At 37.9% G+C, this 17490-nt stretch overlaps 1 protein-coding gene across 1 annotated transcript in view; it reads right to left on the reverse strand.

The window, feature by feature from the left end:
- Positions 1–218: 218 nt before the first annotated feature.
- Positions 219–17490, reverse strand: part of LOC102582366 (homogentisate phytyltransferase 1, chloroplastic) — a 30866-nt gene continuing 13594 nt past the window's right edge. Inside the window, exons 8-13 of the mRNA XM_006344477.2 lie at positions 12005–12106; positions 11502–11597; positions 2932–3003; positions 2746–2841; positions 1489–1593; positions 219–496 (exon numbers count right to left, since the gene is read on the reverse strand). Coding sequence (XP_006344539.1) covers positions 455–496; positions 1489–1593; positions 2746–2841; positions 2932–3003; positions 11502–11597; positions 12005–12106 — 513 coding nt within the window. The 3' untranslated portion in view covers positions 219–454. The remainder of the gene's footprint in view (positions 497–1488; positions 1594–2745; positions 2842–2931; positions 3004–11501; positions 11598–12004; positions 12107–17490) is intronic.

A 17490-nucleotide genomic window follows, 5' to 3' on the forward strand; every position in this document is an offset into this window, starting at 1 on the left:
TAAATATGCCTAAACTTATTTTAATTATAGAAATGTAACATTCTTTTCACAACCATAACCTACGTGGATGTTATCAAGATAAATTGTTAATTTTTAAGGGAAAACGGGTAATTTTGGTCAATTTGGGGGAAACCATCCAATTGAGAGGTATAGGTGGCAAGTTTAGTAACAACGGGATATAAATGGCCAGATAGTATAACGAAAGGTAAAGCTAGCTATTAGACGAAAGTTGGGGAGTATTTTTTACCCTTCTCCCTTTATTTTAAGCTAACAACAATCAAACAGAATCTGCATAATGATAAACAGTTAATCTGATAAAATGCAACACAATTAGGTACAATTTATTTAACCCAAAATTACATTTACCAGAATTAGAATAATTTTCAAAACCTAGGAGAATTGACAAGCTGCCAGATAATTTTACCACTTCCAGTGAAAGGTGAGGCTTGTACATTCACCTCACAAGCGGTATGAGCAAATACTCTGCATAGAAAAGCTGCCAGCAACAACAATGAAAGAAGTTAGAGGGATCGAAACGAGTCTTAAAAAGATGAACTGAATAAGCAAGGTTCAAGCTAATTAAAGAAAGAAATTAAGGTGCATGTTGTACAAAACTCTTAACAACAGATTCAAACTTAACCTTGTACTGATATTGCCAAAGTATTCTTCACAATTGTAGTGCAAAATATGCATTATTGATGCTACAGTATGTGTCATTTTCTGTATGCATGACGATGATTACTTTGACACTATAATTGCGAGTTTCACCCCTTCGGCTTCTATACATATTACTCCACTTTTGTGTTAGCTTATAAAACCAACATTTGCTGCAGAGGCAAATCTAAGTCAAGTCTTGGGAGAGAACATTATTACCTAGGCTTGTTCTTGAGATTTGAGAACTAAGGCTGGTCAATATCTAATGATGTAAAATTCTCCCCACCTCATGTTGCTCTATGGTTTTAATCTACTTACCTTACTCCAAAGAACAAGTGCGGATATTATGTCAGATCAAAGCCCTGATGCCACTTGTTATTAAACCCAAATCATTTTCGATTTACAGCATATAATAAAGCTCAGCATGACATAATATAGAGTTACAATTTAAGATAACATATTTAACAAGAACATAGTTATTATATCATAAATGAAAAACAAATATGAAGTTCAACCAAAGGATCTTCAGATAAAGGTCATGCTGAACACCAAGTTAAGAGACTAAATAAGTGCAAGCAAAATTTGTACAAGTCAGATGATATAAGCATGTACCAATGAGAGATTAGCATTTTGTACTTCCATTATACTCTAGCAAGTGCAGGAAAATCAAAGGTAAAGTAGTTTTAAGGCCAAAGATATGGCATACGCAACAATAAAGCTAGAAAAGATTTTACTGTCTTGCTTTACATGCTGAATATGCCATAGTTTCGAGCTAGCATGCATGCATTTTCCATGACTTTGTTACATTTTCCAGAATGCTGGGAGAAATCTTACCTTCCATATGAACATGTAAAAGGATGTTATTGCTGCTTTGCTTCTGAAGTCAACTGATTTGGCTCGAGTCCAAAGTAAAAGAGCCAAAGCAGCATGACCCAGAATCTGACAAATGCAAAAATAACATGTCAGTGCAGGTCATTTGGAAGCTCAAATGTTGAACAAAGACTAACCCCTATTAGACAATGATCATACACAGGTTACACACTGTTACATCAGTAACAATATCTTGGAAACATTTGGTAATTTTTCCTATTTTGATTAACTTATTTTTGGTAAAAACTCGTAGCCTGATATCTCAGACAAAAACAGGATAAATGAACTGACGCCCCAATCCACTGCCTCATTGAGGCCACAACTTCTGTAAGATGTCAAGACTCAGAGCTAAGAACAAACAAGGAAAGTAGGATATAAAGTGGAATCAAGATATGATAAAAGCCTGTAGGGAGAAATGTAAGGAAAAGCAATGACAGAGAAAAGACTAGGTTTACCTTTCTTAATTCTCCTTGATAATAAAGTCCAGACTGCTTCTTTAATTTACAACACACAACTCCGATAAGATGGAGAACAAAAAGGGGAGATGTCCACTACAGGATATTGGTAAAGGCGACATAGATTGGTGGTGATGATTTTATAACAGAAGGGAAGAAATTTGGCTATATTTCTGTTGGGAGGATCTGGCAATGATGTCATTATTTGCCACGCATGTCCCGTGTTTTGTTTTGCAAGTAAAAATGAGGTAACAGACTTCAGCCACTACAGATAAATGATTTATGTGCTAAGGATGAGAGATATTTTCCTTTTCAACCAAACTAATATTACATTCTTCCCTTGCTTTGTCTGAAAGTTAAAACCCAAAAGCTGAAAATCCTTGATATTGAAATAACAATGCAGATAGATGAGCAAGCGGACTTCTAATTTGGCTGTGTTTACTCTTTTCTATGGACTCGTGTTATATAAGCCTCAAAAGTTGGAAGAATACTATCATGCAGGGCAGAGATCCAACAACAATAACAACATTCCCAATGTAATCCCCCCACACGTGGAGTCTGAGGAGGGTAGAGTGTACACAGACTTTATGCTACTTCTTGGAGATGGAGAGGTTGTTTCCAAGGGAAAAACGACGTCTTTGAACTATATCTATTCATTACTGTTTCAGTGACAGCTTGTCTTTCGCAATCTATTTATTTACTTTCGTTTTTTTTTATAATTAACAATCTCTCTATGAAACAATTATAAGAGTTCAAGGTGGATTACAGTAAAATATTTGCTCCAGGTGTTGGAAGATGCTGCACCCACTACGATGGCAACAAGATAAGCCATTTCAAGTAGACCAATACAAATCCAAAAGACCTGCCAAAAGTGAACAAGCATAGTCAAGTATAAAAGACAATAGAATTGAGTGAATTTGCCTCAAGTCATTAGCCAGACTTTGATACTTACCCTCTCTTGACCCAAGCGGACAGTAAAAGATTGAATTCCAAAGATCTTGTCACCAACAATATCAGGTATGTCCTACAGTAGCATGTGAAAATTGGATGACTTTCTGTAGCTTGGATTTATTGCAAATATCTATAATGATCACATTTCAGGTTATGAGGCTAGAGAGAAATTTAGTTTTCTAAACTTTTTAGTGATTTTTACATTGTTACCTTACTTTGACTTCTAGTTAGATCAAATATTCAGTTTTCATTTAAGATCTGTTTCGAGCGACATGACATTAGTCCAGCATCATGAGAGAAATTAGTTCTTTAGTGATGGCAGCAGCTCTCATTGGGCATAAAGAGGTTCTAGAAAGAACCAGAAAGTATCTGAGGTATGCATGTCATCCATGCAGTGTTCTAGCCCATTTCAAGTGTTACATAGCGCCTCACTGACAACTGGTGATAATGTCTGAAATATGTAACAGCAATGAAATACAACTTGTCTTAAAGTGACCGCTCCCATAATTTAATTAATTTTAACTTTCAACCCGTTGACCCAATACAAGGTTGAGATTCCACCAGTTTTAAATCATAATTTGAGCCTTAAACCCCCCCTCAAAAAAAATAAGTCAGCACATGAGCTCAGCTTACTTTTCCGGAGGAAATAGATTAACGATTTTACCCAAACAGATAAGTTGGGTAGAGAATATAGGTACTACAGTGCTGTGCTGTGCTGAGCTGTATCTACCAAAACCTCTGATATGATAGTGGAGTTCACAAGCTCCCGATTATTTAAGGTATTGGGAGTCGCTCATTCTTGTATTTAGCAGCTCTCTTCTTATCTTCTTCCCTTTTTTTTTATTAGGTCACTTGAGATGGGTTGATCATGTTTTGCATCGACCTACTGATGTACCGGTTCATACGGGTGTAACTAGAGTGAGTGAAGGTGTTAAAAAGTGACAAGGTAGACCTAAAATCACAGAAGGAAGTTGTCTCGAAAGACCTACAATTTTTTGGACCAATGTAGACTTAGCTAAAGATAGGACACAATGGAAGAAAAAGATCCACATTGGTAATATCTACTAGTTCAGAATATGTTTGAGTCTTGTTAGTACATTTTTTTAACCTGTTTGTCACAAACTTAGACTTCAACTAAGCACACGTGCGGCACTTGACAACTTGCTCACTATCTTGCTTTGCCTAGTTGGCCTAAGACACTAGGAATCACTAAGAGAATGGTAGAAAGAACACAAGAGAATTGCCAAAGAAATTTTGTATTAGAGAGGACTTGAATTGTTCGCTTGATGGTTTTATAAATGAATGGCCCCTATATATATATATATATATTTATATATGCTAGTCATCTGGGGAATAATGGGTAAATAATAATTGTTACACAAGTCCTTCCATATTTACAAGTAGGTTCCTCTCTAGAATTCTTTACATACGTAGAATATTCTAAGAGGCCTTCCAAGAAAGTTTTCTAGGTAGTCCATAGGAATATAGAGTCTTTCCAAGAAAACTCTCCATGGTTCTAGAATCGTTGCACAATGATAGCTTCTTTCTTATGTAAGCCTCCCACGTGGCAAATATATGTGTCAAACGGAGCTTATATGGCGTGATGACATGGTGGGTAATGACACACTCTCGCACCTGATGTTGCAATGACCACGGCGCAATGTTGTTACATGAATTCTCGAATCTTGTCTTTGAATTGCCACAAGTCTTGATATAGCTCCCATGCAGCCTCCACCGATGATTGCGCCTTCCAACGAACAAGGAACATGGAAGTGGCTTTCATCCCTTGTTTTCGCCTAGCCTGGTAATTAATGATAGTCTCGGTTACCTTGGTCAGCGCCTTCCATTCTTGGATAGCTCTGTATCTTAGATTCATCCATGTGTTGCTCACCATAACTAACGACATGGCCCTAGAAGTGCACCTTTGATTGTGCAAACTCGCATTTCTCCCTCCCGCAAGACTTGGAAAACCTTTCTTAAATTCTCCACGTGTTCCTCCAAGGTGTCGTTGTAGATGACTATGTCGTCAGGGTTATCAAAAAAAGCCTTTACTGACCAAAAGAATCTGGTGAGAAGATGGAAAAACAAGGACCAGGCTGCAGAATATTTTGGTACCGGTAAGTACAATACACAGAGAAGATACATGAGTATCTTATCATGAGGCATATCAGTCATTATTCTTCTTGAGGTACCATGAATGCAACTATTAATGCAAGGATGGAGAAACTCAGAAACATAGCATTTATGATAGAAAGTTCCGTGAAGAAATAGATCTTAGTCCTAACTCAATCCCAAAAGCTAGCTCAAGTTGTGAGGATTGCCCAAGCCATATAAAGAGACCACTCATCCCTTCGACCCTAGAAGTGGGACTTTTTACACACCCCTCATGCCCAGGCTTGGACATCTGGAGCGTTGGAAAATTTAATATGGGAGCCTAACATCAGGAAATTTAAATTGGGATGGACCCTGCTCCGATACCATGTAAAGAAATGGATCTCGAGTCTAACTCAACCCCAAAAGCTAGCTCAAGCGGTGAGGATTTCCCAAACCATATAAAGAGACCACCCATCCCTTTGATCCTCGATGTGGAACTTTTCACACACCCCTCATGCCTAAGGTTGGACATCTGGAGCGTGGAAAATTTAATATGGGGGCCTAATATCGAAAAATTTGAAATGGGATGGGGCAAAACGACGCAGCTTCTCTTGTTTAATCAACACCAATGGGTCTATCTTTGAGAAACAAGGGGAAAGAGTGCTATAAAAAATTGGGGATCCAAAACGAATGGGGAAGAGTGGGAAGTGCAGGATGTTGAACCTCTTCTAACTCAGCATCAAGACTCTTTACTTGATAAAGAGATGGATGCACCATTATAGGTCTTCCAAAATCTACTTAAGACTAAGCAAGATGTTTGGAGTGATTTTCAGGGACATGAAGAGGAAGCAATTTAAAGGAAAATATTTTATTCATAAACTCAAAATCTCACTACAAGTTCTCTCTATTTCTATCTAGTTATTTCTATTGAAAATAACTAGCAACATCCCTATTTATAATAGTAAGAAACCAAATTAAACTAGGACTAGAAAATCTATTCCAATATGAACTAAGACAAACAAATCCTAACTATACATGAATTAAATAACAAATCCTAAACAATTTAGGGTTCCTACTCCAACTTTGAATTATCATTCCAACATTCTCTCGTAATTCAAAGTTGTATACTATTTGACTTTTTCTTCTTGTCATTGTGTTGTTGGAGCACTCTCTTCAATCATTTATCATACTTGTCGTCGTTGTTATATTAGAGAACTTCTCTTCAATCTTCAATTATTGAAGCACTTCTCGTCAACCTTCAATAGTTGGAGCAGTTCTCTCCAATTCTCATTTATTTATTTTCCTTGGTTGTGTTGGAGAACTCTCTCCAACTTTCAAGGGTAGGAGCACTTTCTCTCCAACTCACATTTATTTATTTATTTTGGTTTTGTTAGAGCACTTTGTCTCCAAGTTACATTTATTTTTATATATTTTGTTGTGTTGGAGCACTTGTCTCAAACTCTCATTGATGCACTTTGTCACCAACACCCAATTTTATTGATTTACTTGTAATCAACTTTCAATTTTATTTTTATTTTTCCAACTCTCTCTAACTTTAGAGAAGAAATTCTTCCGTACTTGTTCACGTTTGCTTGCACTTCTTTAAATCTGCAATGTTTTTATAAGTCCCTCCTACCAGCATGAAATTTTTTAATGCATATATCATTCGTATGGCCTTTGTCAACATGATCATTGACCAGACGGACAACATATATGGGTCATAGCCGCTTGCCGGCAACGGAAGATTTCCAATTTTCTAAGCTTTGATACTAATTTGAAGAAAAATATTTTATTCATAAACTCAAAAGCTTTTGAATCTCGCTATAGGTTCTCTCTATTTCAATCTAGTTCTTTCTATTGAAAATAACTAGCAACATCCCTATTTATAATAGTAAGAAACAAACTAAACTAGGACTAGAAAACTTATTCCAATATGAACTAGGACAAACAAATCTTAACTAGACATAAATTAAATAACAAATCCTAAACAACTTAAGATTCTTACTCCAACATTGAATTATTATTCCAACACACTTGAACTTCTCATGCAGTTTGATGGATGTAGGCAAGCGAGAAGAAAGGAACCAGAAATGGCTATCAAAAAATCTAGGTTCAATGGCACACAAGAATTGAGGAATTTAACAACTTTTGATGTCAAATTCAAAAGTAGTGGCACAAGAAAAAAGGAGAAAGGGAAGAGTTAATATGACCATGAAGCTCAAAATAAGTCGTGGAATATCAAGGATTAAATGATTTGGGGAAAAGGAGAACTGTGAGGAGTTTGATTCAAGATTAGAAGAAGGGAATGTGCAGAAAATAGTGCAAGTTTGGAAGCAAGTGGAACTAGAGGTGGGGTTCTAGAATGAGTATGGAAATGGGAGATTGTTCAGATTGGAGCATACACCTTATGATGTAAATTTGAGGCTCAGTTACAAAATTTTGACTGTCACATTATTGAAGTATATGCTCCCAACAGTAAAGTGGAAAGGAGATTTATGGAAGGCCCTTGGGCTGTTTGTGATGATTTCAACATATGCAAACATCCTTCCGAGAAAAGGACCTCTACTAGGAGTCAGGAGATCATCCGCTATGGTGGAATTTGTAGATTTAGTAGAGGACATGGAACTTATTGACCTTCATCTTGAAGGTGGCTCTTATATTTGGTTTAAATGGGATAATCATATGCCATTGCCTCCAGAATAGAGAGAATTTTGGTTTTTCTGCAGAATGATATGATCTGTTCAGCAACATGAAAAGCAGTCTACTCTCCAAAGATATTCTGGAATCAATTGCTTAATTAGCTATAAACACAACATCCATTATCTGTCCATCTCTGATAAAGGCCATCTGTTGGGAATCCACCAATTTATCCACCACCGTTTTCAGTCTCTTAGTCAGAACCTTAGATATCAGTTTATACAAGCTTCGTATCAAGCTGACAGGTCTGAAATCTTTGAATTCCTTTGCCCCCATCTTCTAGGGACTCAAGGCAATATAAGTTGCATTGAAATTCTTTTCAAACATTTTCTGAGAGAGGAAATTATGAAAAGTCTCCACAATCTCTTGTTTAAGCGCATCCCAACATTTCAAAGAGAATCCTATTGTAAACCATCAAGGCTGGGGGCTTTATCTATTGCACACTTCTTCAAACATTCACACACTTCCTGCTCATAAAATTTATCTTGCAGGGCCTCTGTTTCATTCTCTGAAATTGCAGGGTGATTGCTAAGATTTCCACTGGATCTCCATTCTTCTGTTTTTGTATAAAGTTTCTTGTAGAAAGAAATGATCTCCCCCCTTGATTCAGTCAGGTCCAACTATACTCTCTTAGCCCCTTCTTATGCCATAATTTGACCAATACAGTAGTATCTCTTATGGGCATTAGCAGTTTGGTGGGAAAACTTGGGTGTTCCTGTCCCCCTCTTTGAGCCATAAGCCTCTATATCTCTGTCTACAGGACACCTCTTCATTCTTAAGGCTTTCGGCTTTCTTCATATTCCATGAAGGCAGTAGCTTTCTTTACAATTTCCTCCTCTGTCAATTCTCTGGTTTCTAATATGGAATCTAAACCAGCCAATTGACTCAACAATTTAGATTTTTGAAGCCTCAAATTCCCCTGCTCCATTCTTTAAGTTTACCATTGAGAGCTTTAAGTTTACAAGCCAGAATGTAATTTGGCTTCCAGAGAAGGCAAAGGAAGACCACCAACTTTTGATTCTATCAACAAAACCTTCAGAGTTTAACCACCAATTCTCGAATATAAAATATGATTTAGTATGTTGCCAGTGACCACATAGAAAAGCTACTGGAACATGGTCTAAAATCAATCTCCACAAAGGAAGCCCGACATCCTATGCAAACTCGATTGAGAAAGCATATGACCATGTCAACTGGAGTTCATCCATTGAAAACTGAGACAGAAGTGGATCAATTGGGTGAAATTCTGTATCTCAACTGTGAAATTTTCCATCCTATTAATACGACACCAGAAGTTTTTGCGCATTTTCGCGAACAAGGGCAGCATAGTCTCCCGGAGTGTTCTGAGGCGGTAGATTATAGTACGTACCATTCTCCAAGAGTCTTATACGCCGATATATTTCCGCCTCATTCTCCGCGGCAATAACGTTTCTAAAAGTTTAGAGTGATTCCGAACTCGATTCAGATTCCAGGCGGGGAAGACTTCCTGAACATCATGAGCTGCCCCGTAATAAAACCAGTTGTTGCTGATACCTTCTTCTCGGTTCCTTCTTCCATAACCAGAGCTCGGAGAAGGAAGAGATAAGAGGGCCCTATGGAGAATGTGGTTTCTTATTTATTATAGCAATGGAGGATCTTAACAACATGCTTAAGATTGCTAAGACAAATGGAAAGAGTCAGGATTTTGAAGTTGCCAGAAACACACAGAAAATAATCTAGAGATCACTCATCTACAATATGTTGATGATACTCTAATTTTACGTGATGCGGATTTGGAATAATTGTTGATTTTGAGATTAATTGTGGTTTTTCTGAAGGCATCTCTGGGCTTCACATTAACTGGAATAAGAGCCACCTTATTCCAATTAATTTGGTACCTATATGGAGTATCTGACACAGATTATGGGTGGTGTAGTGGGTACCTTGCCTTCAGTATATCTTGGCATGCCTTTGGGAGCAAACTCAAAATCCAAAGAAATCAGGAATCCAATTTTGGAGAAGTGTGAGAAGAAGTTGTCCAGATGGAGATCACAATATTTATTATTGGGAGGCAGACTAACTTTGACAAACTTTATTTTAGATGCTTTACCAACATATATGATATCCCTATTCCCATATCCCTCAGGCTGCTACTCATAGGAAGGATAAATTCAGGAGGTCTTTACATTGGCAAGGTAATAAAGAAGGAAGAGGTTTCCACTTAGCAAATGGAAAAATCTTATTAGAAGGAAAAGTCAAGATGGGTTAGGTATCAAAACCTCAAGAATCCGAGTAAAGCTCTAAAGGTGAAATGGCTATGTAGGTACTCTCAGGATTCCCAAACCTCTAGATAATTGGGTCTCTAAAGAAGTTACTACCCCTTATGGTGTAAGTCTCTAGAGATCCATTAGGTCCTACTGAGCTTTCTTAAAAGTGAGTCTGATGTCAAGGTTTTCAATGGCAACAAAACTCTTTTTTGGACAGACAATTGGATGGGTTCTACTAGCTTATAAGCTCCATTCCCTGATAGTTTTTCTCTGGCCCAACATCAATACAAAACGGTAGCTGAGATGTGGAACCATCGGAGATGAGACTTAATACTCAGAAGACCTTTGAATGACTGGGAGATTCCAAGGTTGACTGAGTTATACAAGTTTTTGGAGACATTTAAAGGACAAAAATGAGAGTGGACTGTTTATGGTGGAAGGGACATAGCAAATGTGTATACAAGATAAGGTATGGGCACAAGATCTTAAATCAAGTTGAGTCAGTTATTGCCAACTGTCCATGGAAGCACATTTGGAAGATTAAAACCCCTCATAAAGTAGCATGTTTCACTTGGCTCTTGGCCAATGAGTCTTTCCTTGCTCATGAAAATCTGGAAAAGAGAGGGATATCCTATGATCAAGATGTTCTTTGTGTGGTAATAATGCTGAGACAGTTAATCACCTGTTTCTACACTGTCTAATCACTGATCAACTGTGGAAGATTACTATCAATCTCAGAGGCATCTCATGGACAATGTCTAGTAAGATTGTCGACACTCCTTTCAGCTGGGAGGAAGCTGGAGTTGGTGCAAGAAGCAGAGATAGATGGAGGATTATCCTAGCATGTATTTGGTGGACAATGTGGAGAGAAAGAAATGCCAGATGTTTTGAAGATAGGAGTTGCAATGTACAGAAATTCGAGCTTAACTGTATATTGTTTTTCTGTTTTTGGTGTACAAACGCTTATTCTGATGATACTGAAACAATCCTTGGATGTTTTGGAATCTGTCTGAGACTGTAGGTTCAGTCTGGAATTTATTTTTTCTCTTACTCTTCTGTAAATATGCTTTTTCCAGTACTAAGGTAGTACTGAATTTAATACAAACTGTTACCAGATTAAAAAAAAAAAGAAGATTAGTGGATAGATGTCAACCACTAACCCTTGCATCACATTTTGCGATACAGAATGCTCTCATTGCTGAAGTCTGTATCTTAATAGTACATTCAATTTGATTGCTTATTTGTGTCAAGATATCTTCATGCTTCCAAAATAAATCTGTTTACATGGTCCGTGCTACATCGTTAGATGTACACTACCTCTATACTAGATAACAGAGAAGCGAATTCTCCCATTATTATTTTTATGTGAAAGCAAAGTAATGAACCGGACACATTTATTTCTTCTAAGCAAAGAACACCTAGTCCTCCATAGCGATAATATCTTCTTATGGCTTACAAAGTAAGTGTCTTTCTTCGTAAAGATTAAAACAAAAATGATCTTTTATGTAATCAGGTTTAGAGAGCATAAATTTACCTTGAATAATGCTATAACAACTGAGAAAAAACTCATAAATGCTGTTGCAAATATTAAAGGTCTTGAAAGGACAGCTGGTCTTCTGTATACATAAGTCTGAAAAGTGAAATACTTATGTCAGGAAATGAGAGGAGCACCAGACATAAAGGTGATTCAGGTAGTCTACAACTTTACACATACTTGATCTAGTTTTTAGTCAACAGGAATATATATTTACAACAGACTGACAAACAAATATGTATTTAAATGCGATGATTACGAAGAATGCACAAGGAAATAGATATAAGTTTTCCATATGACTCTCCCCCCCCCCCTTTTTTCCGTAAATGAAGTCTAAACATCACATAACAGATAGAAGGTTTTTGGTCCTTATCAAATCATACTTGTTATGACATTTGAAATTTAGGTCTTCATATGGCACAATAAATACTTTAATCTATACATTCTCTGTGGGAAAAACAAAAAGATAAGAATAAATTGTAGAAATAACAATTAACATAGACCTGAATATGCAAATAAAAAGCTATCTGAACTATCACCGCTCGGACAGCAAAGATGCACATTGCAGCAACCACAGCAAATCTCTTCCATCTCAAAAGTGGTAGCTGAAAATGTAGAAGCATTTTGAGAACACCAATTAGAAACCTTTCCTGTAATATCATATACATTATTCTGATCTTACACCCAGGCATGGAAGTGAAATTATTCAAGTTAGGAAAACTCTCTGGACAGCATCTAGTTCGCCAGCCTCTCCCAAGCTTCATTTCTGACGTATCATATTTATTCCTACCACTTACTATCATGCACTTCTGAGAGCAGTTATAGTTACATGTGAAGATGATGAAATTTCACTGGAAAGCAATTAAAATTGCTGTAGTCTGGTTTCCAGTCAGCCAGACCGCATAATTATTCATGGCAGTATTTGTTCTTCCTTATTATTGCATTCTTTTTATAAAATTGCAACGATAAAATCACTAATGAGACAAGCAACAAAAAACACAAATCTGCTATGATAGTACAAATCACAACTAAGAGGGAGACACTTGGATTTGCAGGAGGATCTCTAACACTCTTTTGAAGGTAAAATGGTGGTTCTAAATGATGGTAGAACCATAGAAGAATCTAGAATGATCCTCTATTAAATTGATGCATGAGAAATCAAGCTGTAACATTTACTCCCTTCATCCAAAATTATATAACAGTTCCAATTTTGTGACGTCCCAAATGATTTGACGTCACTCCACTTCTTCAACAACTCTTCAATTTTTAAGATTACTTGCACTATTCAAATTTTAAACATTAATGTAATGTTTTCTATATCAGACTAACTTTTCAACCACTACTTTAATAGTTACTTCCGCTACTACTAATATAATAGACAAGTCAAACTAATGTTTATACTCCGTGTCCAGTCAAGTACTGTTATATAAAATGGGACAAAGGGAGTATTATGTAGAAGATATTCTTTTCAACTGGTAAAGACAAAAGACTCTTAGAAAAAAAATTAAGTAAAAAGGTAAGAGATGTCTGATGACCCAACCCAGTCACTTATTTATATCTTCAAATGAGTTCATAAACATTAGTAATGGATGTGAAATTAAGATAGACATGACACATCACATGTTCAGTCTCAAGAAGCAAACCAGAGAGAAAATACAACTCTCTTATTAAGGAATTAAACTACAAACAAGAAAATACAGATGCACTAATTCCTACACAATTAGGGACAGGACATAGTTATCATTTTCTTAGATAGGGAACATAGTTAGTTGATCATTTTCTGAAAACTTAAAAGAACACGAGTAGCCATGTGGCTTCAAATTTACCTTCTGAAGAATCTTTTTTTTTATCAAGTAAAAGATTTCATTGATCATAACAAGGCCATTATGGCCATATACAAGAGGTATACCAAAAAAGGAGAGACCTACAAAATATGGTTCTCTCCAAAAGACACCCTATCTTCATACAAACAAGAACTAAATGGTTGCACCAAAAGAAATAAAGAGATCAGAAACTACTTCGACTACTTCTCAACTGAGCAAAGCTCATCTCCACCCCTTCAAAAGCTCTACTATTCCTCTCTTTCAAAGTGGCCCGCAAAAAAGCAAGAGGAGTAACATGCCAAGCCTTGTGCCTTCTTCTCCTAGCTCCACTATTCCAGCTGAAGATCAACGCTTTAATGGGTTTTGGCATAACCCAAGAAACACAAAGCCAACTAAAAATATCCCACCATAACCTCATTGATAGTTTCTGTTAAGAAGTCCCACATCCGTAGAGGAATGAGAATTTGGTCTCCTTATATGGACTTGGACAAACCTCTAGCTTTTGAGGTTGAGTTAGGCCCAGGTGTCATATCTTTGCATGGTATCAGAGTCAGGCCCATCCCAAATTGTTGTTCACCGATGTTGGGCCCCCATTTAGAAGTGTTCACGCTCCAATTGAGGTCTGGGCGTGCGGGGGAGTGTTAAGAAGTCCCACATCGGTAGAGGGATAAGAATCTGGTATCCTTATATGGACATAAGAAACACCAGCTTATACAAACAACTTTTCTTTTCCTAAGACTCTCTGTCATCAATAGCACCCAAGGGTGTGCCTAGTGGTCAAGGAAGTGGTTGAGAACCCTGAGGTCTCAGGTTTAAAACTCAGCGGAGACAAAAAAACACTAGGTGATTCTTCCCATCTGTCCTAACGTTGGTGGACAGAGCTACCTGATACCTGTTGGTGGTGGAAGGTGGCAAGTATCCCGTGGAATTAATCTAGGTGCACAACAGCTGGTCAGGACACCACGGTCATAAAAAAAAAAAGATTCTTCGTCATCAATATCATCGTCTAGTCACCAACCACGTGAAGAAGCAGACCTTCCTTGGAACCTTAAGTACTTTGCTTCCGGCGAAGATAAATAGTAAAAAGTTCCCCTAGAACAAAAGTGTTTAGGCTTTCATCGAAACAAAGAGACCGATACTAAGGGAAACTATCATTCTACGCCCTAACCAAAAGTTTCTCATAAAATGACTAGACAAAGAGTTCTTTGTTATTTCTCAACTTCCAACTCAAAGTATCGGGTTTATCGATTGCCTCACATTGCTTGTGAAGTAAAGCTAGCAATCTCTGAAGCTCATTCACCTCCCAATCATGAAATTTCTCCTGAACCTCAAATCCCAAAAAGTCCCATCCCCATTGCCCCCCTAACTTGTTGGACAGACAAATCCCTTTGGCAAGAGGTCCTATACGAGGAATCATCCTTTAGAACCAAACCTCCACACTTGTTCTCCATCTCCGTTCTATTACTATTACTCTATATTTATCTGCTATCACCCCTCTCCATGCATCTTGTCCCTCCAACCCAAATCTCCACACCCGCTTGCCAAAAAAGTGACTTGTTAATGACGTTCAAGTCTTTAACCTAAGCCCTCCTCACCATTTAAGCGTTGTCATGGTTTCCCGACGAACTCAGTCAAACTTCTTGGCCCCATCCACCGCATCCCAGTGAAAATTTTCTTTGCAACCTTTTCAACTTTCCTATTACAAATGTAGATGCATTGAACAAGTATATGCAATAAGTAGGAATACTGGATAAAGTGCTCTTAATAAGCACTTCCTTTCCTCCTTTGGTCAAACATCTCTTCTGCCACCCTACTAGCCTCTTCTCTACCCTCTGAATGACAAGATTCTAAATGTTGAGATCCTTGTTAGACACACCTAGAGGTAATCCAAGGAAGTAGCAGGGAGAACCCCTACCCTGCAATGCAAAACTTGAGCAAGCACGTCCGTGTTGTCTACTGCACCAACAAAAAGATCTCACATTTTCCAAGATTAAATTTAAGCCCTGATACCACCCGAAACCAAGTCAACACTTGTCCAAGGTAGTCTAACTGAGTCTCATCTGCATCACATAACACCAAAGTATCATCTGCAAATAAAATATGGGTAACCGATAAGGTACCAACACCACTAACTACAACACTAAAACCCTTGATAAGCCGCCTAACAGAGTATTGTCCATCATCCTGCTCAAAGCTTCCATCACTGAGAAAAAAGGATAGGTGATAGAGGATCTCTCTACCTCAAACCCCTTGAACTACCAAAGAAACCACAAGGATTGCCATTCACCAAAATCGAGTATTTCACAAAAGAGATGCAAAAATTGATCCACTTCCTCCCTCCCTAAAGCCCATCTTTAGCATAACCAAGTCTAGTTAACATGGTCAAAAGTCTTCATGAGATCTAATTTGCACAAAACACTTGACATACCATATTTCTTCCTCAAATCTACCACTTCATTAGCCACCAAAGGTGCATCCATTATTCGTCTTCCTTCAACAAAGGCATTTTGCAAAGAAGACAATGTCTCGTCCAAAACTCTCAAGTCTATTAGAAAGCACCTTAGAAATGGTCTTATACATGCTTCCCACTAGACTAATAGGTATGTAATCCCCGATGCTAGTGACTTCTTCCTTATTAGGAATAATGACAATGAAAGAAGTATTTAAGCTTTTATCAAATTTGCCCTTCTCCTAAAACTCATCAATAGTGCTCAAAACATCAACTTTTACCGTTCTCCGGCAACATTGAAAGAGAGTCAATGTGAAGCCGTCTGGACCTGGAGCCTTGTCACCCGCACAACACTCTACCGCCACACCCACCCTATCATCAAAAGCCCTATCTAATCCTAACCAAACACTATTATCCCCACCAATCTGATTGAAAGCCAATCCCCCAATCTCTCCAGATTTGGCCTCCACTCCACTTCTTCCTTGAACAACCATTCGTAGACGATAAAATTAAAGGTTTGCACCCTCTACTTCTTCCTCCCCCACATGTAACTCTGCCAACCTCCACTTAGTCTATCAAATTTCTCCTCCTATTAGCAACTGCTACCCTATGAAAGAATTGTGTTAGAATTTCCCTCTTCCAACCACAACACCCTCGATTTTTGTCTCCAACTAGTCTCTTGAACCAAAGCCAAAGAAGCTAACGCCTCTTTTAAAATGACTTTCTTCTCTTTTTCCCTTTTATCTAACTTCGTACCCACGTCTAATCTTTCTAACTCCACCACCTCATTCAAAATCTCCATCATCTTCACCTCTACCCTCCCAAACACTTTCTTATTCCACACCCTTATGTCTTTCTTGAACATCTTCAATTTTTTCAAGTATGAAAGGTTTCCCCTCTAGGGCATAGCTACTCCACCACCCGGCTACTTAATCTCCACATCTTGTCACTAGTGGCCACATGTTCTCGAATCTGAATGAGGATCTCATCCTACTACCCCTTCCACCATCCAACATGATAGGTGAACGATTTGATAACGTGGGAGAGGGTATTGGATCATACAAGTTATCGACTCCTCCCAAGAAGTACACAAAATATGTCCCGCCGAGATTTAGAATTTGAGTCCAACCTAGACCAAGTAAAATTGACACCGGTCAAAGGTAAATCAATAAGGTTATGTACAAACTCAGAGAACTCCTCCATAGCCTTGGATATTACCCTACACCCCCACGTTTCCTCCGAGAATCTTATGGTATTAAACCCCCTTCCCCAACATCCAAGGATTCTCCTACCCCTCCATACATGCCCCTACTTTCCCCCAAAAAGCAACCTTAGACCCTTTCCTACAAGGCTATACACTCCCCCCCCCCAAAACCCAATTCCACTCCATCCCCAATATTACTAAATCATACACCAAACATGAACTCCCCATAAAAACCTCCATACTCTCCAATTTCCTATCATCCCAAAGAACTAAAATTCCTCCAGCATTCCCACGTACAGGTATATAATCGTATTTTACCCCTCCCCCCCACATACTCCTTACAATTCCCATTCGTCAAAGTTTCTATTTTGTCTCTTGAATACAAATAACCACAACAACTAATAATCTAAATAAAAAACCCTATTAACTCCACTAGACCCCCTAATGTTCCTTACCCACCCCTTATTTCTCCTCCCATATACCAAAAGTTACCCCCCCCCCCCCAAAAAAAAC

This window comes from Solanum tuberosum, unplaced genomic scaffold (assembly GCF_000226075.1).
Source record: "Solanum tuberosum cultivar DM 1-3 516 R44 unplaced genomic scaffold, SolTub_3.0 scf00058, whole genome shotgun sequence".
Classification (NCBI taxonomy): domain Eukaryota; kingdom Viridiplantae; phylum Streptophyta; class Magnoliopsida; order Solanales; family Solanaceae; genus Solanum; species Solanum tuberosum.